Source organism: Pocillopora verrucosa, chromosome 10, assembly GCF_036669915.1.
Source record: "Pocillopora verrucosa isolate sample1 chromosome 10, ASM3666991v2, whole genome shotgun sequence".
Lineage (NCBI taxonomy): Eukaryota > Metazoa > Cnidaria > Anthozoa > Scleractinia > Pocilloporidae > Pocillopora > Pocillopora verrucosa.
The window spans coordinates 4,464,731-4,486,649 of NC_089321.1; the positions used below are offsets into that span (position 1 = coordinate 4,464,731).

General features: G+C 37.8%; 1 protein-coding gene across 1 annotated transcript in view; it reads left to right on the forward strand.

Annotated features, from left to right (window-relative positions):
• Positions 1-1,063: 1,063 nt before the first annotated feature.
• LOC131788130 (uncharacterized) overlaps positions 1,064-21,919 on the forward strand; it is a 30,187-nt gene continuing 9,331 nt past the window's right edge. The window contains exons 1-4 of the mRNA XM_066173309.1: positions 1,064-1,298; positions 12,136-12,179; positions 13,688-13,820; positions 15,323-18,417. Of these exons, the coding sequence (XP_066029406.1) occupies positions 13,688-13,820; positions 15,323-18,417 (3,228 nt within the window). The 5' untranslated portion in view covers positions 1,064-1,298; positions 12,136-12,179. The remainder of the gene's footprint in view (positions 1,299-12,135; positions 12,180-13,687; positions 13,821-15,322; positions 18,418-21,919) is intronic.

The following is a 21,919-nucleotide window of genomic DNA, read 5'->3' on the forward strand; positions in this document are numbered from 1 at the left end:
ACTACATACTGAAAAAGCCATACCACTTTGTGGAAGTGTCAATTTTCGCCTATCGACTATTAGGACTGCTATTGAAGACTGACAGCTACAGAGCGGGTTTACTTGTGCATATGCTATATTCACATGAAATTTCTAAATTATCCCCAGTGTCGATATGAGATCGCGTCTCTGACTTCCGGTGCAGTTTCAAAACACGAAGCTGTTTTTGGCGACTGCCGGAGTGAACAGCAAATTTTCAGCTGCTTTAACTTCATCTCTTCAAATTTTTACTAACCTCATATCCTTAAAGGAAAAGCAGATGGAATGCGTCTGAAGAATCACTTGCTGAGAAGAAGACGTTTTAGTCGTTTTTCCGACGGGATTTGACAAGAGACATGATTCGGAAAGTGATAAATTGTTAAAAGCTAAATTTTGTTCCTGCCGTGCTTACTGGTGAAAAAAAAAAAAAAAGAATAAACAATTCTTCCTCGTTAGTCGTCGGGTACTTTCTTTAAAAAAATCACGTAAGACTAAGAACTGATTCAATTCTCCAGTGTGTGTTTTTGAGATTTTCGACTTGTTGCCTCCATGTATACTCCAGGGCACGCACAGCAACAACTCAGCGGGGCGATACAATTTTATCACTTTCCAAATCATGTCTGAAAATTGACACTTCCACAAAGTGGTATGACTTTTTCAGTATGGAGTATTTTCTCTTATTTTCGCTTTAGCATACGGGAGATCTTGACTGAGTCACGTAGATGAGCAATCAATGACGCCTATTAATTTATTTAATTTATTTGTTTATTTGATTCATTTTGAACTGATCCTTAATCCCTGATCCTTGATCCTTGATCCTTGATCCTTGATCCTTGATCCTTGATCCTTGATCCTTGATCCTTGATCCTTGATTCGGTGATCCTTGATCCTATTTTTCAAGGAAACCCTCTCCAAAACGACATCCAATTCCATCCTGTCCATTTCCACTTATCCTATTTTAATAGTACTATTCCCAGGCTCCAAACGAACTATAACTATTCTGCTAACCAAGTACTTTCAGTTTCGACTTCCGCTTATGCCCTGATTCACCGACTTCGTAGGTAGTAAGCTGGTCGTTGAATTGCCGCGTAACAACTTGGAAACTTCGATCACTCGCTTCAAGACCGTAATCTTTATTTACGGTGGCATTGAGGTGACTGCTGTTTCACATCAAACCCAACAGAAGGACCAACATCTTGCACCGCAGTGATAAACAGAGTCCTGCTTAGGAAATTTCCTCCTTCACGACTGGATTACACGCAGTGAGATCAAGAATTGTGGTAAGATTACTGATTCTTTTTTCTGTTTGTGTCTGCTAATGCTGTTTCCGTGCACTCAGTGGCTCACTACCAAAGATTCACTTGACAAGTGCAATACCTCACGGGGAATTATTTTTCAAATTGGCAATAACAATGTTAATTTGATTTTGCCTTTTTAAATCACTAGAAATAATAATGATCAACATTTATTTTACACTTTTCTGATTGTTTGTGCTTGATACATGCCTCCGTTGAAACAAATGAAAGATCACAGTAGTTTAATTAGGGTATATGTGAACTGAATCATCTAGTAAAGAATGAAAAACGACCTGCAACGTAATCGTAAATTGGCACGTTCATGTTTGAAATCTCCGACTCTTGTGCCAAAACTGGGTGAAATTTCCGCACAGCTCCATACTACATTACGCATTCAGTTCTTGGATAGAGCAAACAATAACAAAAACAATACATTGCCTTTGGGAAAACAGAGTTGTTTTACAATAGCACGAGGCTGTGCGGAAATTTTACTCAAGAATGCCCTCCAAGGAAGGGTTAAGTTTCATGAATTTCCACGCAATGGCCCACCGCTTGTTGTGGTTATTCACCACGGTGACTACTTCAGTAATGAAGTGTTTTATTGTTTGTCTGATAAAGTCGTCACTTGCTGAGTTGGATCGCACTATTGATGCGCCTCACATTAATCCAATCTGTTCGCTCTGCTCATCAAGAGGCACTCTCCATTCAATAGTCTTTAACCCTTTAAAGAGTAACTGACGTCAAGTTTTTCCCCTTTTTTTTTGTCCCAATACTTTCAACTCAGGTTAAAGAATCCTAACTGAGCAAACAAACGATATGTTGTGCGAAATCAAATTTTCTACAAATTTTTTGTGATGCTTAATCGACGGCCATTTTGAAAACGGTCCGATTCAGGTCACGTGATGTAATACGTCATATGTGTGTAAGGCAGTAAAAAGCATTATGTCAAGACTTGAAAGTAACCACTTCGTCCCAGCTGTCCAGCAGCTGCCGAAATTTACTTTGGAAAAGAAATAAGATTTGTTCCATTCTGTTGAAGGCCACAATTTAGAGACTATGAAATACCAGATAATAGTGAGAAATATAATAACGAAGGTTGAACTAGACCATGTGAGCAGGGTAACTGGGATACCTGGGTGGTACTGGATCCTTGAGATCAAGTGTAGTGATACTACAGGTGTCGGACTAGTATACTGAAATAGTGAACTCAAGGTCTGGCCAAGGGCATACACCTATTTCACAAAAGGTAGTCATCAGGTAGTAGGTGTTAGGTCATTCCAGGACTGAAAGGAATCATGGGTATACAACTCAGTAAATAGTTCTTGCCAAGTGTTCTACATTTGTTTTTTTTTAACTAGATAAAAGTTTTTCTGTATAGTATTCTGTTACAAATAGAGCAAATATAATATAAACCTTCCCTAATCTTACTTTGAAAAGCTGTGATCTTATGATCTAAATCATGTTGAACTGAGTTTCTTTGGGCTTCCTTATTAGTTTGGACTTGTGATATAATCTTATCTTTGTCTGCAGGATCCAGTGTTTAATATCATTCTGCTCTGCCAGAAAAAAAGTTTTTCTTTTTCTCCAGGATTCATTGACTTATACCATTCTGCTGTTTTTTGTTTTTGTGCAGAACTGAGCAAGTTAAACCATTCTGCTCTTTTTTGTTTTTGTGCAGTATCCAGTGATTTATACCAAATTGCTGATTTGGACAAAAGCTTTTCTTTTTCTTCGGGACCTAGTGATTTGTGCCATATTGCTTTATTAGACAAAACTTGTTTTTTCATGATAGGTTCCATATGTGCATAGCTTTCTTTTCTTCCTATTTGCATGTAGCTCTTTCTGACTACAAGACTTATGTTTTGCCATTATCTTTTGTCTTCCAGCATTTGAAAAATTAGTTGAACAACATATAAATTTAATACAATATTCTACATATCTACTTTGGAATTGTTTTTTTTTTACAATATCCACTAATGACTGAATAAGAAAATCTATGCCATTCATTTTGTTAAACATATCAAGTGTGCCATTAGGACTGAATCTTATAATATAGTATTTAACACTTTTTGCTTTTGTTTTCATATTATTGTCCTGAAAAATACAGCTGAAGCAATCACTTGAAATCCACATTGAAAACCCAGTATTATCTTTAGATCAGTAGCACAGTTCTGATGTACAAAAGCGTAACATTGGGGTGAAATTGAAAAATTTATTTAAGAGTCAATTCTTATTAGAATTGAGTCAGAAAGTGAAGGAAATTGGTTCCTATCTTGAAATTATGTCATTTCGGTCGATTCGGACGCATTTCAAGCAAATTTTCTATTACCCATGATACAATGCAGCCACGCCCTTTTTTTTTTTGTTGTTGTAAAAATGCATGAATACCGTGTTTCAAGGAAGATGTTTTTTTCTCGCCACATCTGAATCCTAGAAACTCTAGAATCCTTAATCTTTGCGTTTAATTTACGGCCTTGTGCTTGCGAACAAAACAGTACTTGACCGCATGCTTGAACATGCGGTATGTACTTAGGAAGTTTCCCGCTCATTTCCTCAGCTGATGTAATATTTTACTATTTAATAAGGAAATCTAAAACAGCCCTTATTGATTAAGTAGTCTTTGGGATGATTTGGAAGTAAAGGAAGCCGTCAAAATGACAAGGGCGTCGCGCTTGTTTTTGCTATAAATTCGATCGCGTATCTTCCTGAGGATCAAAATTGTAGACCTAACAACGTTTCAACAAAAACACAAAAAAACGAAAAGAAATTGAAAATCAACTTATGAGCATTGCATTTTGAGGTTAAATTGTTCTGTAACTCAGGAATTATGACTCGCAAAATGAATTTAAAATTATCTGTCTCTCCTGAGCTTTAAAGCGTGACGCATCAAGTGGTGAACACTTTCGTTGATTTTAAGAAAGATTTAGCTCAAATTTTCAGGATTTTGGGTGCCACTTTGCTTAAAAAGGAACTATTTTCATTATCTGTTAAGTCTTACGGTTATGAACGAGGCTTCAGTGGGCAAAAACAGGAAAACAGTGAAAAGTGAAGCCGACGCATGTTACGCGTGACGCCATGTTTTTGTTGCTAACTTTAAAATTCGGCTCCAATTCAATATTTTCAGAGATCCTTTATTCTACTTCTGTTTAGTCCAAAACCATCTTTAACACATGTGTAACAATTGTGGAAAGTCTCAAGCAGATCTGATCATTGTGCGCAGAGAAATTCTTAAAAGATTCAAGCAAATCCGTGATTTTTCAATTTGTACGTGACAAGCGTGCTACTGATCTTAGTATTATCTGTGATTAACTTCTGCAACAATAATTTGCTACCAAGAGATTTACAGCATAATATTCCTTGTTTATCCAAATTAAAGGCAATATTAATATCTGCATCATATATTTGAAGTGTCCTTGGGAAATTGTTGATAGTCAGTGGAAACTAAAAACCTGCCCTAGTACTAAGGATTATTTAGAGAAAGGAATTATAATTTTGTCCTAGCAAAGTCTGCATAGCATTAGCAAATGACATACAATAATTGAAATCTTGAACCTCACAAGTACCATGTATAGTACCAGTATAGCTTGGACTATATTGAAGCTGATAATTAATACTAAACACTATTATCATTTCAGGTACTTCTGTTAACAGTAAATAGGATTGCTTGGATAGACTAGAATACAATTCATTACTAATGTTCATGATATTAACCAAGTCCATTGAGGATACATTACCATTCCTCTTGTTATATATAAGGGAAGCAAGTGACATGGCTACACACTGTATACCAGCATTTAGCACAAACATTGCCACATTGTTTTGACTGTAAGGAGCTTGAATTGTCTTAGTAGAATTAATAACAGGACCAAAGTTTGTTTCTATATCCCCAGACAGATTGGACTTAAAATGATTTACCCTGTGATTCAGATTTTTATAAACATTTGGTACTGAATTAGACCTCCATGCATTTGACTGCTTTGGCTTTGGACTTTTATCACATGGGGATATTGGTTTAGTATTTTCAGTATCCTGTATTTGTTAGACTTTTGATATTTTCTCCTGACTGCAGAAGAGGGATATTCTGTTGTTCCTTTATTCTCACATCTGATTCCATGTGCATATATTTTTTCACAAGCTTTATATGTAAAAAGATGCATCTGGGAAGACTTTGATATGCTTTTCCTGATGTAGGTTTGAAGTAAACATCTTACTTTCCTGGATTTCTTTAAAATACGTGTAATTATTTTCTTTGGTATTCTGCTGGGCTCACAATCACAAACACGAACATCATGCGTACGAGGGCGATTAAAATAAACAAATCTGTTGTATCAAGATCTATAGTTACAGACTGTATTCATTAAAAATGCTTCATTATTGCTATTATTAAGCTTATTATCATATACAATAACAGATAACTGAGCAGCTTTCTCAAATACATTACATTCATCCAAGCTATTCACTTGCTGAAGACATCAACAACTTTACGTCAAAATTAGCCCACAAGACAATTGTGTAAACAATAGATAACATAATAAAATTATACCCAAAAAACACAGGATTTTAGATTGTGTATTTATTAAAAAAGAATATCCATTCAACTACAATGTAAACTAAAATAAGATTCACCTTTCTGATTGTGAAATTACTACAATTCGTACTATTATCATAGCTACATTCCTTGGCATCAAGTGAATCCAAGATGGCATCCTTCTTCACAAGCAGTTTGCATCCATTAGAGTTTTGTTCTTCAGTCTCGCAGTAGTAGTGTTCAATAGATTGCAGAGAGTATATGCAGTGTGGTTTCAGATTTAAGATTTTGCTTTTTTCAACAAGTGTATGTTTTTCAACTAAGACTGGCATACTTGATATACAAGGCATACAAGGCACAGAAGACTTTCATGGCTTTTGAGGCATACAAGGCGTTCATGGCTTTAAAGCATTTGCAAATCAATCCATTCCAAAAATAACGCTCAATAACATCTTTAAGAGCGGATTGGCTGCAAACAATATGACTTATGTATGTATCTGTAAGTATTTTGAGCATTTGCACCATAGAGCTCCATATTGCCAAAACAACAACCCAATAACAAATACAAAATAATTGACAAAAGAGTTTTATAAGCAAAAATATTGTGGTTTGTCATGTGACCCGGCCCTGTCTGTGCATGGCAATGTCTATCATCATCAAAATAACAAACATGATCACTATGTGAACATCTTCACCCTCATTAAATGCAAAGTGTTATGGCGTACTATGGGAGGTTGTCAATCCTGGTTTTGTGAACAAAACTCTTCTTCCACGTTCGGGAAATGTACAAGATTTATCCTTTTTTTTTTTTTTTTTTTTTAACAGACTTGTGAGCAGCACAAAGTAAGACTTCCCACTGTTGTAACTTTTTGTTTATTTCTTTCGATGCATTTTGTCTCTAGCCGAGACTTCTCCAGGAATGATTACAACTAACATTGAGCAGCAATATATAGCACATTTGTGTGCCTAAGTTTAATTAACTTCCAATGGAAATGAATAACAATAGAAACATGCTGTAAACAGATGTTACAGGAAATGCCTTGTTTTGAGTGCCACACTCAAGCATTGCTTCTCATTTGTGACCAGAAACATGATGAAATCAATTCTGTCCGAAAGGTTACTTGTTTAAAAAATGTACCAATGTCAGCTGAGTGAACAGTAAATTACTTGCACTCATTTATCATAAATAAGACAAGTTGACAGCCTGAGAGAAGAAACCATTAAAGCACATGTCATGGGACTACCTTGCACTCACCTTTTGAAATGCAGTGCTTTGGTAGAAAATAGGACAAACTCATGCTACAGAAATAGCAAGTACATAATTACTGCCTTAACTCTAACAAAAAATATATATATATTTTTTTTCATCCTCAAGTTATCCAAAACTGTACTACTCTTACCGGCATTGACATTGACAATATGGATGGAAAACAACAGGATATAAAACAAAGAAAGCAAAAACCAGGGAAGTGCCCTGTAATGATGTTTTGTAACAAAACAAATGCAGATGGAGTCCTTACCTTTACCTTTACCTTTACCTTATGGTTGCTGGACAATACATCTGGCTTCTGCCTACAATTGTTCAACTGTAACATCCTCCAAATTTTAATTTTTGACCACCTCTAATTGTTGGCAAAAGATGTTTTTTTCCTCCCTCCACATTGATTGGCAATTTCTGCACTGACACCTTGTCATAAAAAAATCATTAGAGTAGCAATTTTTTCCACAATGTTGAATAGAAGAAACAGAGAGCACAACTTGTCACAAACGTGAAAGATAACTCAAAGTTTAGCCTACTTTACTATATTCACAATTCTACATGGGCATTATGCTATTTTTTGGCTGCATCATGTTTTAAAGTAAAAGGTGAGAAATCTTTAATCATTTGCTAAATTCAACACAGGAAAACTTATCTACAAAAAAACTATCTTCAGCTTGACCATCCTGTTACATGTAAAAACATCAAATGTTACTTGCTTATTCAAATAATTACCTGAATCAATCAATTACCTGCTTCCTTTAATTGTGCTCCAGAAACATTGGAACATTCTATGTTAAATGAAACTTTGTTATGAATGTTAATTGTGACAGCAATGAAAGCATCTGTGAAGCTGTTAATAGTAACAATTACCTTTCCATGTAAACAAACCATATAATGAAGCATGATATCAATAAATTTAATCTCACCCAGTTCAAATGTAGAATCCAAAATCTAATTAATTTGCTGGTGAATAGGAAAAACCTCAATATGTTTATAGACACTTCTACATAAGTGAAGCACGTCAAGCATTAAGGGATGATTGTCAATTTGCTTTTCTTTACTCGCAAACAGCTTATTTCTAGCAGCTTTCTAGCTCCACTTTCAAAGAAAGGCGTTTCCCATCAAAATTTAAACATTGAAGACATAGGCTACCAGCAACAGGTTTTTCCATGGTAAGTGTTTCATAAGATCAGATTTTCATCACAATTTTTTTTACATTTGAAAGCACAAGTATATTTTAATCATTACAATAGAACAAAGTCCCTCATTTTAAGACATATGGTAGTCATATGTACAAGGAAGACAGCAAATAAATATAACATGATACTCCAGTAAAGTGTTCTTACGTAGAGTGAAGTTTCAAAATCATGAAATTAAGTTGACTTCATGATTCAGATTTTAGAGAAATGTGTAAGACCTCTTTACAAGGGTGAAAAGGGAATGCCATTTATTAATTTTAAAATAGTAGATGCCAAAAATCTAAAGATGGAAGGTAAAAAAACTGCTAAAAGACGGCATATCTATTCTCTGAGATTTTAATCATTAGCTGGCGCACAGAGATATTAATGAGGCTTCTTAAAAAAACCAGGGCAATACAATTTAAGATTCAGGAGAAGCATATGACATTAACTGGTATACTGATGTTCTCACCTGAATTCAGTCTTAAAAGAGAACTTTGCAACACTTCTGTTTTGTCTTCTCACACTTGAATTAAAACAGAAAAGTTAATTATTTACAGGCAGATTAGAGAGTAAATTGAAGGAATGGCGATTAAACTGAAGCTAGTATCAAACGACGATTGGTAAAAGAAGGCTTGAATTTTTCAGGGCCTTAGCGTAAGAGAAAACCCAGATGAGACACGACTTACCTCCTCTTCTTTCTCGAATCCTTTTTAGTTCGCTTCTCTTTGTTGATGGCCTCCTTTCAGTCTTTTTTCTAGAGCTCTTTGTATTTCCTCACAAGTTGCCTGTCAAGTTGCCATTGGCATTTTGGTGAATACTTCTGACTGCCTGGCGTCTAATCTATTTTATACCGTACCTGGCATTGTGATCTGGGCCTAGTTGTATAAAGGGCAGATAACGCTATACAACGGATAAATCGCTATCCAGCGGATAAGTGATAGCAACATGTATAGCATTATCCACCGGATAGAGATTTATCCAATGAATAGCGCTGTCCGACTTTCGAACAACTGGGGCCAGAAGTCTGGAATTTTTACTGGTATACCTGCGGTAATCCAGTCATAAAACGTCTTTGTTTTTTTTGTCGTCTTTTTACTGGGATACCTGTGGTAGCCTAGTCATAAAATGCCTTTGTTTTTTTGTCGTCTTTTTTTTTCCTCCGCCACAAAATGGAAAAATTGCGCCATAGTATCCAGTAGTCATTGGGCCCTCAACACCATAACAACTAACTGTGATCCAATGAGGTGTTCACATGCTGATTACGCGTGTTATCTTGATGATGATTGACGTTGTCATGCACGGACAGGGCCGGGTCACATGACGAACCACGAGATTTTTGCACATAAATTTTGTCAATTGTTTTGTATTTCAACGTTTTGGATTACGATCACCTGAAGCATTAAGGCGCAAACGCTCAAAATACTTACAGACGCATACACAAGTCGTATTGTTCACGGCCAATCCACGCTAAAAGATGTTATTGAGCGGTAATTTTGGAACGGATTGAGTCGCGAACCCTTGAAAGCCATGAAAGCCTTGAATGCCTTGTATGCCTTGTATGCCTTTTATGCCTTGTATGCCTTTTATGCCTTTTATGCCTTGTATGCCTTGTATGCCTTGTATGCCTTGTATGCCTTGTATGCCTTGTATGCCTTGTATGCCTTGTATGCCTTGTATGCCTTGTATGCCTTGTATGCCTTGTATGCCTTGTATGCCTTGTATCAGGGTCGGCCAGGGGGGGTAGTGGAATACCAATATACCCGAAAAAAATCGACAAAATACCCCAAAATACCCCAAATTCCTCCAAATATACCCAAAAATAATCGAAGCTTTGAATACTTTATACCTGAAATTCAAAGAAAGTGATATACTAAATACCCATATTTAAGCTGCAGTATACCGTATACCTGATTTAAAACGCCCCTGAATACCGAATACCCAAAAACCCTGGCCGACCCTGTTGTATGCCTTGTATACCAAGTATGCCAAGTATGCCAAAGTCTTAGTTGAAAAACGTACACTTATTGTAGAAAGCAAAATCTTAAATCTGAAACCAAACTGCATATACTCTATGTAATCTATTGAACGACACTATTACCGTGAGACCGAAGAACAAAACTCTAATGAATGCAAACTGCTTGTGAAGAAAGACGCGATGTTGGATTCACTTAATGCCAGTGAACGTAGCTACGATATCAGTGCGAATGGTATTAATTTCACGATCAGAAAGGTGAATCTTACGTTTGTTTTCATTGTAGTTGTATGGATATTCTTTTTTAATAAATGCATGATCCAAAATCCTGTGTTTTTTGTGTATAATGGTATTATGTTATGTATTGTTTACGCAATTATCTTGTCACAGGTGGCCCAAGCTCACGCCTCGAGAAAAAGGCAACGATTAATTCATGAACGCGTCACGCGTTGTGTGACTCGGTGTTAAGTTACGAGAGGAACCGTTGAAAATTTGAACACGTTGTAAGGAATAGTATAGGGAACGAAATATGGTCGATTTACAACGATAAATATTTCGAAATATGAACATTTTTCTCGTAAAATCAATAAAAATTACTCATACCCTGTGTATCCGTTGTAGTTTCTGGCGATTTCTGCCGTTTTAAGCTTGCTTTACCATCACTGTTATTCACGTCACCTACTTTTATTACGTTGGTAAAATCTGTACAGACATCACACCAACCAACTCGCACGCAAAGTAAGAAGACTATATTGAAGGCTTGAAATTATATTACGATCGATTTTCATCAACAAATGGGCCAAGAATTTTCCACAATAATGCAAATAATCGTGAAGGCTGATCGCGGAAAAGCGATTGCGTGACGCCCGGTAAGCTGTAAGATGACATGTTATTATATACCAGACGTAAAAACTCTTCAGATTCTCAGTCTGCATTTTGTACCCACTCTGCAGTCTGCAGTCTATATTTTGTATCCGGTCTGCTGTCTGCATTTTGTACTAACAGGTATCCGTGGCACTAATACAGTTTATTTTTGGTTATATTTATTCGCACAACACACATAATCTACCACACAATACCTGTGTGTGAGGTAATTCGACATTTTCGTTCTTTTCCGCGTTAATACTCTTCTTTCCTTTTGTAAGAATGTAGACCACTTTCAATGTTCAAGTAACCACCCACCCTACAAAAAATAACTCTTGCATGCATAGCATGCCTATGTTTTGAAAGAGGTGTATGCCCTTTGCTAGACTTGAGCTCACTATTTCAGTATACTAGTCCGACACCCGTAGTATCACCACACTTGATTCCAAGGATCCAGTACCATCCAGGTATCCCAGTTACCCTGCTCACAGGGTCTAGTTTTTTTCCTCCGCCACAAAATGGAAAAATTTCGCAATATTACTCAGTGGTCTTTGGGCCCTCAACACCATGACAACTAATTATGATCCAATGAGGGTGATGGCAATATGCCAAGTATGCCAATGTCTTATTTGAAAAACGTATACTTGTTGAATAAAGCAAAATCTCAAATCTGTTAAATTTTTAACAAGTTTGTCAGAACCTTTCAATAGGAATTCTGTGAAAATTTCTGACTGCCGGGCATGTAGTCTATTTGAGACTGTGCCCTGCTGCCAGACATTTAGCCATAGTGAATTTTTTTTCTGCATTAGATTACGTATTTTTTCTCATTTTTGTCGCATTTATCATCCACTAGCTGATATTCTTTTTTTCACTAGGAAATTTTATGGAGATGTTAACGAAGCACCACGTATTTTCGCTCATTTCATGTCATCAGTGTTTCTCCATATGTTCACTGATTGCATAGGCGGCAAATATTGATTATTGAAAAACATTTTGTTTGCGTCATTCTCTTTCAGAAGGAAGCTGACCAAAATTTAAATCCCAAAGTAGAAATTCTGAGGTAAGGTTGATTTGCATATTCTTTGTTAAAATCTCCATCTGGGGTATGTCAGCCGGTTCTTAAATTACAAACTGACAAATTTCACCGGGTCAGAGATTGTGTGTGATGGGTGTTATTAACCCTTTGAATCCCAAGATCTGATTTTAGATTCTCCTTTATATCTGCTACACAATTTCTTGTCAACAAGTTATGAGAATTTGGTGTTAGATCAAGGTAACAACTTCAACCTGTTTAGTTTGACTGTTCTCCTTACCGGTTTACTGAATATTGTATGGATATTATAGGGAGAAGTTACATGTTAGTGACTTCTGGGAATTAAAGGGTTAAAGTACGGATCAGCAGAACACGGAACCTCCGGAACCATTTGTTTTTTTGTAAAAAAAAATATAATGAAATGAAATAAAAGCTAAAAATACCTTAACACTAGTCGAAATTTCGTTCTCGGTTGTAAAGAAGATAACCTTAAAAGAGAAGTGTGTTTTTATTTACCCTGACATCCAACCACAGGACAAATGAATGAAGGGGGTAAGTTTCTTAAGAAACTGTGGTGCTACGTCGGTGGAAGAGTATAACAGGGTAATTTATTGTTATCAACTGAGTTGAAAACGTAAACTGGCCACCGTAAAGAGTTTGAAAGCTGAAGTTTCGAGCGTAAGCCCTTCGTTAGAGCGATTAACGAAGGGCTAATGCTCGAAACGTCAGCCTTTAAACTCTTTACGGTGGCTAGTTTACGTTTTCAACTCAGTTGATAACAATAAATTACCCAACCACAGGACACAATGGGCCTCTGTTCACACAATGAGCTTCTGTTCACGTTGCTTAATGGGATAAATCTAAGGATTTGCCTGGAAATGAACTTTGCTCTTGTAAATTTGTTGGGAAACTGTTAATAATTTAAACGCCTGTAAAATTAAAAATAATATTTTTTCTCGTGTTTCAGTCGGTCATACGCACTACTCCGCATAAATTGACCACGGTTTTAGGAACTTTTTTAATTTCGCCAACGCTCTCCAGAGGAGACGTATTGTAAAATATGAGATTTTTGTCTTTGTTGGGAGGATACGTTTTAAAAACAATGCCCACTGTTACTTATAATTATATATTTAACACTCTATTAATCATTATTCATGCATGATTGACCAGCTTACAAACATAACTTTGAAGACAAAGTCATTTTTGTCATGGTCACTCGGCAGTTATTGGACGAGCATTCTTTTACGGGGAAACTTAATCGAATTATTGTGTTACACTATTTAAAAAGCTACACTAAATTGTAAGATAATTTGGAATTAAAGGCAACTGGCTCCAGTACCAGTGCTGAGATCCGTACTTTCGCGTAAACAAAGGGGAAAAAAGATGCATTTCTGGAAAAAGGTAAAACGGTAATAAAAATTTTTTCTCCTTAACCTGAATAAATTCTACGTGTTAAAAGTAAATATTTAAATTTGTATTAGGTGCCGTGAGCTCGCTACCTAAGTAAGTAAGTTTCCGACAAATTTCTTTCATAGATGTTTGCAACGTCGGGGTTTCCATCATTTGCGGCGAAGGAGCTCAAGAATGTCAAAGCAATGGTTGCATCTTACATTAGGGAGCTTAAACGTCCCCAAGGTCAAGTTTCGAGGGGAATCCAATCCTCAGGAGGTAGATATTGATTGTTCTGAGGATGAGTAATTGATTTAACACTTGGATTTACAATACACAGGGGTTTCACATTTCTTTTACTGATTTTTTTCTCGGTTTTTAGTTCAACCGTAAAGTAAATGCTAATTTATTGTCAAGTTTATCATATTTTCTGGACTCCTGGAGAATATAGGAAAGCAGTGTTGCATGACCCGGCATTTCTCTAGGACACAGAAATATCTCAAAATGCTGGAATTTCTCAAACATAAGAAAACGTATTGACAATCACGATGCTTTTGACAACGTTCCACGTTTTACATTCAACCAGCGAAAATCAAACATGCTAGCTTGAAACAAAAGAACCTAAAAAAGGTTTCCAAGCAAATAGTCGATCTTAAACTACTAGAAGCTGAAGGAAGTAAGATTTTAAGGGTGGCTTACCAATTTACTAGTAACCGGTAAAACGGTTTCACACTAAAGAAAGCTTCAGACGATATAATTGTTGTAAAGTATGCTGCTCCTTGCGGTTTCACTCGTAAATAATAATATGGTAAGTTCACTTGTCTTATAAAAAGAAGTTAATGCTTAATTCAAAAAGGGGGGGAAATGCTTGGCTCCCTTTCTCTTTGGAGAAAGATAAAGTGCAAATATTGAAAGAGCTGCGCAAGTATAGTCACTCACCAAGTTACGCGCAGTAAAGATTAGACGAAGTGCATGTAGGATAAGAGTGTCTGGGCGTTTCAGTTTTCAATGAGTGTCTGGGCACAGGAAAGGCCTTTTGCTAATTTTGCAAAGATCAATCTTCATCATTTGGAAAATATAGCATTGCTAATAATGATGTAAAAAGTGAATATCAAAACATCGTATTTATACTTTATTTACGCAGTAAATCACACGTTTAATCGGTTTATCGATATTTTCTATCGGTTTACAAATATTTTCTCCTGTAAATAAGATTTTCAATAAATCGCTAAATGAATATCCAGTTAGTTTGTCGCTACAATTTTCTTGAAGCAAAAAATGCCAACTTTTCCTTCTCGGCGAGCAGTGTAGGGTCGAGAGCTTCTGAAGTTCTTTCATTTTTAAATACGCAGCGAAAAGTCAGAGGCTTAAAACGGAGCAAGAAGCAAGTGAAATTGCATTTTAAAACATGCAATTTTCTCATTGTTTTTTGGCGTTCAAAATGTCCTCTTCCTTTCCTTCAAACTAAAGACCTTTAACAAATTAAAATCTGTGAATTCACGCCGTGTTGCGCCATATCTTAGGACGCGGAAAGACCTTTCTATTTTCCCTGGGTATACAGGCAAAAATACAATAGATTTTTGACCAGTCAGAGCGCGTTGTGTCTAAGTTATGTTATAATTGAAAATAATTAAAGAACAGAAGTGTATTAGAAAAAATTGCAATGGGTCAGCCTCACTTCTTAGTTGGTTCAGATGCGTGCGTTTAAGCTTTTAATCAAAAGAAGCTTCATTTTCCGTAATAAAGTAAGAGTTATTGTTTTCTTGAATATTCTCTATTAGTGCGCAACAGACAAGTCAAATATCCCAGGAGAGGTAAGGTTACTCCACCAGGAGACGCGTGTAAAATGCGCGAGAACGATTTGCAAGAATGGAAACGGGACACTGACTTCCAGATTGCCGGGGCAGAGAGTAACACTGGGGACATGCAACTGGCCCGCAATGAATCAGTTACAGCTAATCGATTAAATCCTAGAGCGGCTTGGTGGCTTGACGTACATTCTCGGAAAATCAGCAACACTGCTGTTCGAAAACTTGACGAGGCTATTGTTTACCACCAAAGTGACAAAATTGTCAGTGCGCGAAAAAGTGTAAGAGATCTTTTCAAAACACTGTCCATAAATCAAGCTCATTGTTTTGAGACTCCGACAAAGTATGACTTGCAAATACTGAACCGAGGAAGACAACTCTTTCTGGAGGAGGGCGTGAGTTGTTCAATAAAACACGGAACTTTACTCTTAGATTCAAGTACAAGTGGAGCACAGTTTTACGCTGGATTGCTAAACGTCTTGGCAGCATTTTCATTGTTAATTTCCGAATTTGAAATTGCGCAAAGAACATTTGACTTGCTGCTCCAACTACATCTCCAATCAAACACAACTAGTCGTTTACAAGACCTTGGTGCTGCCTATAACAACAAGGGGTGTGTTCATCTGATTATGGGCGATTTCCAAGAGGCAGAACAAGCGTTTAAAACCTCCCTTGAAAACTTTTGTCTCTCGGAAAGCTTTCCAGCTGAAACAAAAGTTTTTGCTGTAAATAGCAACATCAGCCGCTTAAATCTAATTTCTAGAAATTATCCTCAAGCCCTTGACCAACAAGAGAAATTGGTAAAGATTTGCCAAGCCACAGAAATGAAGGGTATGCCATATCCATTTGAAGTGGTATTTACGGTAATGAATAATCAAGCGGTGTTGCATACTACCCTCAACGCCTTCAATGAAGCAGAAAATGCATTGAGGTGGCTGATTTCCTATTGTAAAGACGTGGATAAGCAAGACTCTCTGTATCTGGTCACTTTCCTTCGTTTGCATCTCTCTGAAGTTCTGCTCCTTCACGGAAAACCAAAGGACGCTGATGAAGTGTTTAGCATTGAAACCTTGAATTCACTTGAAGATGTTGTGGACAGATTTGGAAACCTTTACATGAACGTGAGAATCGAGGCTCTTGAGAAGTTATTAGCAGTCTACATCTGTAAAGGGAAGATCAAAACTGCATTCGAGCTCTTGCGGACAACTGTGAAAATCCTTAAAACTGTGTTTGGAGAAGATCATTTCAACGTTGCCTCCCTGTTGTATAAACAAGGCAAACTTTTGAGTATCATTGGAGAATTCCATAACGCCGCTGAAAAGTTCGAAAGTTCTAGTAACATTCTGCAACAAATCTTCGGCGTTAAAAATCCTCTCCTTCTCAAGTGCTACCTATCTCTTGGTGATATTGCATCAATACTAGGTCGAAAAGAAGAATCTTACGTGTACTACCAGAGAGCCACAGAGACCATAGAGGCTATTTTCCAAGTGTCATTTGTGGAGAAATTGTCAATTAAGTACATGGAAGTTATTCAGGGTTACCAAACCTTTCAGAGACAGAGAGTGTCGGAGCATGGAATTGAAAGTTTGGTCGCTGAGTATGGGCATGTCTTGGCCACACTGTTAAACCACGAGTGTAACCTTCACAAGAGGAAATGCAGAGCGGATGGAAAAAGGGTCACCGCGATGAAAACAGCTGGTCCCTGTTCAATAGCGAGGTCGACTCTCTCTTTGAAATATTCATTAGATTTTCTTAAGAGTGGACGAAAGTGTCTCCGTTATGGAATGATAGAGGAAGCTGTCGTCTTTTTCCAACAGGCAGACATGCATTGTGGAGCACATGTAATCAAAGGCCACCCTGATGTGAGTGTTGTACGCCTACACAACATATTCCTTCGGAGGAAACGAAATATTCATGAGACATTAGAGTCAGATAATAACTTGAAAAACTTTTTGAAAGCTCTAGGCAAAGTCATGGAAGAAATAAGTTCTGAAAGTATCGTCGAAGAAACCACTGGAGTTGCGCCAATGACGGGGTTTGACCATAAACAAGACTTGAAGCCTGTTATAATTTCTCTTCTGTTGTTTTGCATAGAACTAAAAATGATCAAGACGACCTTTGAAGCATATGATCTATATTGCAAACTTTTTCAAAACGAAACGGACTCCCCATTGTTGCTCCTTGATGGGATTCAGGTTTATGCTTCAAGAACTGTAATCACCTGTAATGACAAAACAGCTTTACTAGATATCCTCATTTCCTCTGAAATTGGTCAGAAAGAGAACGACGTGGAAGGCGATTCCGCTGACATACAGCTATTCCGCAATCTGGAGTGCATGGAAAATGCACCCAGGAATGCTTTTCTGGTGGCTAGCAAATCACCAGTCTTTCTAGATATCGATGACTTTCATGCTCTAGAGGAAAAGATCTCACTTGCGGTTCAAGAGTGCTTTCAAAGAACGTGCTTTGAAGCTGAAGACAAAAGCCGCGCGACGCAGGTTATTGTGGATCTGACTCCATTGGCGACATGTGACATCTTTTCTACGGGTAGTCGAATCAATTTGTTACCTCTTTGTTTATTAGAACTTCCGAGCAGTGGTATGCCCCGTAAAGAGACAATCTTTGAGATAGAAACATCGATGCGTCAGACGATTACACGGATGAACTTTGACGATGAGCAAACAAGCTGTTTTATGTTTAAGAAAATTGCACTGCAACTTCTTCAGCAGTGTGACCTAGGAAGATCATCGGTAGAGCTATCAAGTCAGAGCTTTTCCTTGATAGTTCCCCTTCCGAAAAAGACAAGGGTCATTATGTCACGCAGTGGAAAATTGATCACACAAAAGATCCAGTTCGTAACAACAGGAACAGCAAATATAGGCTTGACAGATGCCCTCTCTTGGACTGAACCTCTTCAGACGGTAGAGAAATACAGAGTACCCTGCCGAGCAAGAACTTCATCGGAGGCTTCTTTGGATCAGTCAGTCACATTCTGTGAAACCAACGGCACCTCGAATCAGAAGTGGAAATGGGCTAAGAAGTCGTCTCAAGTCTGCAAAGGAGAAATGGTGAGTCAATTTATTTTACACCGAGATATTAATTGTTTTAGGCTTGCTTTATGACTTTGTGACAACTGGCGTAAACCACTGCCCATGTGGTCTTTCCAGGTTATCTACCTCCAGTGTTGGACTTACATGTGGTTATTCAGAGCAGTCTCTTTTTCTCTCTTCAGTGTTGTTGATTTTCTCTTTTATTTTGCAAGATTGCGACTCTCTACGTTAAAAATAGAGCAATTTTGCGTTTTAATTTCCTTGTAGTAAAAGGAGTATAATTGTTACTCCACATTCTCCCTACGGTTTGATGATTGCCAAGATGTTGCCTCGGTTGTTGGTCGATGTTCCTTCTTTATCCTCCTTTCAGCTTCTCGTTCTTTTGCCGGTTTCCACTACACTGTTAATGTACGTTGGCTACTGTGTGTGTTTGAGCAGGGAGTGGTTCTCAATCGTGATTGTCGAGTTTGTGGAAAAATTGGACTGGAAGAGTTTATAAATATGAAATGGCATTAAAGGAAACTTTACGTGACTCTATTATTCATAAAGCGGACTTTTTTACCATCATTTCGCAAACTCTTTGCGGAATAACTGGTTCACACGACAATAGCAATTCAAGAACTTTAAGCTAGAAGAACTTCAAACACTAGGAAACCGGAAAAGCCCGGATTTGGCGCTAATGTAATGGTCGCTGTGGAGTGTGGAGATGCGATGCAATCGAATTAAAAAGACAGATGGGACTCTGCAGTGAAATTGACGACAACTAATCATTGGATGGGAGATAATTGTAGTTCCCAAACATATTTTAGATCCAAAGTTGGTCGATTGGATAATTGCAAAAGTAATTCAAATGTACTCCCAAAAAGCGTCCTGGCGTTAGTTATTCTCATTGAACTGGAACATACCCCGAGGTTAGTGAATCTCAGTGAAGCAGATAGGATACGAGACAACGAAGAGGTCGTTACAGGAAAGCGTTGAATGGTTATCTCTCTTCCTCAAACGCGAGAGGGGAGCCACTGAAGAGAGCACTTTATAGTTATGTAGTAGTTATGCCACCCGTCGCTCTTGCAACCGTTGTGGCGCTTCGCACAGCAGCACTGCCGTCGAAATATCCTAGGAACCTCCCAATTTTCTACTGCACTGCCCACTGATTTTCTGAACTCATGACATAAGGATAAATCGAAGTTCACCAGCTTTCTATGTTCCAAAATCCACAAAGTAATCTGCCAATTTCTTCTTGTTGCTCCTGTCTCTTACGAAATAGGTACTTCCACTTAACTCCTCCGACAGGCTCAGTATATTTCCATCCCATAAATCTGGTACTGGCTCGCGAGGATTTTCTCTAATGTTTTTTACAAGAGAAACGTAAGACCGCGTAATCGACCCTAGTCAAGAAATTCATCATTTGGCGGGAACCGGAACCTTTCTTTGCGGAATGTTTTCTCCGCTAACGCGTTACTCGCTCTGTGGTAAACGCAGCCTGCGTTCTCTTAATGCATTCATCCATGCTTTCGATTACAGAGAAAGTGTACAATTACTTTCCAGGGCTGTCCTTGCTGCGTTGGGATTGTTTTACGCCTTCTCAAAGGCCTCTTCCTGTAGCGCATTTCCTATAATTTTGTGTTTGCCATACTGGAAAGGACAAACCAAAACAGCCTGAGAATTATAAGCCTATAAGAAGACTGATCAACACAAAATTACAGCTTTTGTAAGACCAGAGATTACTGAATTTTTCTCAAACAGCATCAGTAAGTACTACGAGGTGCTGCGCTCGTAAAATTGAGGTTCAGCCGTTGATAAAGTGGTACCTACTTCATTTCCTGTTGTGCGACCGGACCAAGCCTTATCTTAAACTTGCATAGTGTTTGGTGCATCCGTAGTATACAGTGCAAGGGAGTCTACTTTTAAAAATGAGGTCATTTACCAAAATCACACAAGAACACAAACGCTGTCTTACTGGTGTCGTTGAGGTGTATTTGAGAATTAAGTTGCATCCAAGAACGGATTGTTTTAGTGGTTTCTATGTTTTCTCCATTAATTTCTGGCATTGTTGAAACGTTTTATTCCTTCTATTTAAATGCATTGAAAATTGTTTCTGAAAAACCCAAATGGGAGAAAATTTGATGAAGAGATCGTGGATCACAAAAGTAGCTTGAGGAGTACGAATTCAGTCTAGTGGTTTTCGGGATCAACTCATCGCCATTTCAGTCTCAATTTGTGACCTTAGCGCACTCTGAAAAACTAGAAATCGACCTTCCGATGACAGCGAAGACAACGTGGAAGTCATCCCACAGGGAGGACGACTTAAACTCTGTGCCTGCCGATGATCGAGGTACCACGTTGTAGAGACAGCTGATTTGGTTATGTACTGGTTCAGGACTATTGCTAAGAAAAATGCCATCCAATTCAGGAAGGGTCTTGGAAAGCTTTCTATCTGAGACAGAGCACAAGAAGTTGAAATTGGTAATGATCAACCCCTGATCGTAAAGACTAACTTGGCTACCAGAAGAAAACATTCTCACGATTAAAGCAAATGCATTTGAAAGTGGTTTCGTATTCATCAAAGGGAACTTTCTAGGAACTATTGCTTCGTTGTTTGATCCAATCGGAGTTTCGACCCCATTTTTGAGCGAAGAATTCCCTCAGACAAATGTGGATTGCAGGACTTGGCTGGCTTGACTTACTTCCGGGAGAATTAATTAACAAGACAGGGTAGCAGCTTGTGAGTTGGAGGACCGCTGGCACCAAAGTTTTTCATAAGTTCTTCTTGTTTTTACAAGAGTGATTTGATATGCAGACGACTGGTTGTATAAAAAAACTGGTGGCCTCATGTCAGAATATCATAATTCTGCAACTGAGTTTTAGGGTTAACTGAAAGGCTAGGCCACTCCCAAGAAATGGCATGCTCCAAAAAGAGGAATTCAACTTCAGATGACAGTCTGATAAAATGGCCAAAGAAGCGACATTGTGGACTACCCTTGGATTTAGAAGGAGAAGAATCAAGATGGCCACAAGTGGATTTCTCTTGATGACGCCAAAAATATTGCAACCGAAAATGTAGTATTTCCAACACTGAACAATTTGTGGCAATGTTGAACTTCTTACACGATCAGAGAGTTTTAATTCATTTTGACGACACTAAACACTCAAACAGAATGGTGATCTTGGACCCTCAATGGTTAAAAGATGTCTTCAAGGAGGTAATTACTGTAAGGCCATGCCAGAGCAAAGAGAGAAAATACGAGCAACTGTGGCTGAAGCTTGAGACAACAGAAAGCTTGAAAGAAGAGCTCTTGCAACATGTATGGGGCCCTTTATTTGGCAACCGAGAAACTTGTCACACTCTCATTGCCATGATGGAGAAATTCTGCTTGTTATGTCCCCTGTCGTCATCAGTCGCGACCGATTCACCCACTAAATATCTTGTAACTTCCATGTTGAAATTCCCACCGCTGGAGGATGTAAGTAAGCCGATTGCCTTTGCAGAGATCCCGCCACTTTATCTTAAGTTCAAGGGCAG